Source organism: Crocuta crocuta, unplaced genomic scaffold (assembly GCF_008692635.1).
Source record: "Crocuta crocuta isolate KB4526 unplaced genomic scaffold, BGI_CrCroc_1.0 scaffold729, whole genome shotgun sequence".
NCBI classification, from domain to species: Eukaryota; Metazoa; Chordata; class Mammalia; order Carnivora; family Hyaenidae; genus Crocuta; species Crocuta crocuta.
In genome coordinates this window covers 274945-275153 of record NW_027528876.1, presented here as the reverse complement: position 1 = coordinate 275153, position 209 = coordinate 274945, and the positions used below count along the sequence as shown (strand labels likewise).

Below are 209 nucleotides of genomic sequence, written 5' to 3'. Positions count from 1 at the left end.
AATGCTGCGCTCCCGCCACGGCGATCTTCACGGGGGTCGGGGGCTGGGAGTTGCAGTTGCAGCTGAGGCCCCGAGGGCAGGACACAGAGGGGACAGAGGCCTCAGGGCGCCGTCCTGCTGCCAGGACCACCCCACTGAGCCTGAGGGGGTCCCCAGCCCAGGAGGAAGCGAGCACCGTGCCCCCTGCTGGCCACACCCAGCAGCCCCCC

At 71.8% G+C, this 209-nt stretch overlaps 1 protein-coding gene across 1 annotated transcript in view; it reads right to left on the bottom strand.

Annotated features, from left to right (window-relative positions):
• PACS2 (phosphofurin acidic cluster sorting protein 2) overlaps window positions 1-209 on the bottom strand; it is a 51969-nt gene that overhangs the window by 8549 nt on the left and 43211 nt on the right. Inside the window, exon 16 of the mRNA XM_077756744.1 lies at window positions 6-62. Within this exon, the coding sequence (XP_077612870.1) occupies window positions 6-62 (57 nt within the window). The remainder of the gene's footprint in view (window positions 1-5; window positions 63-209) is intronic.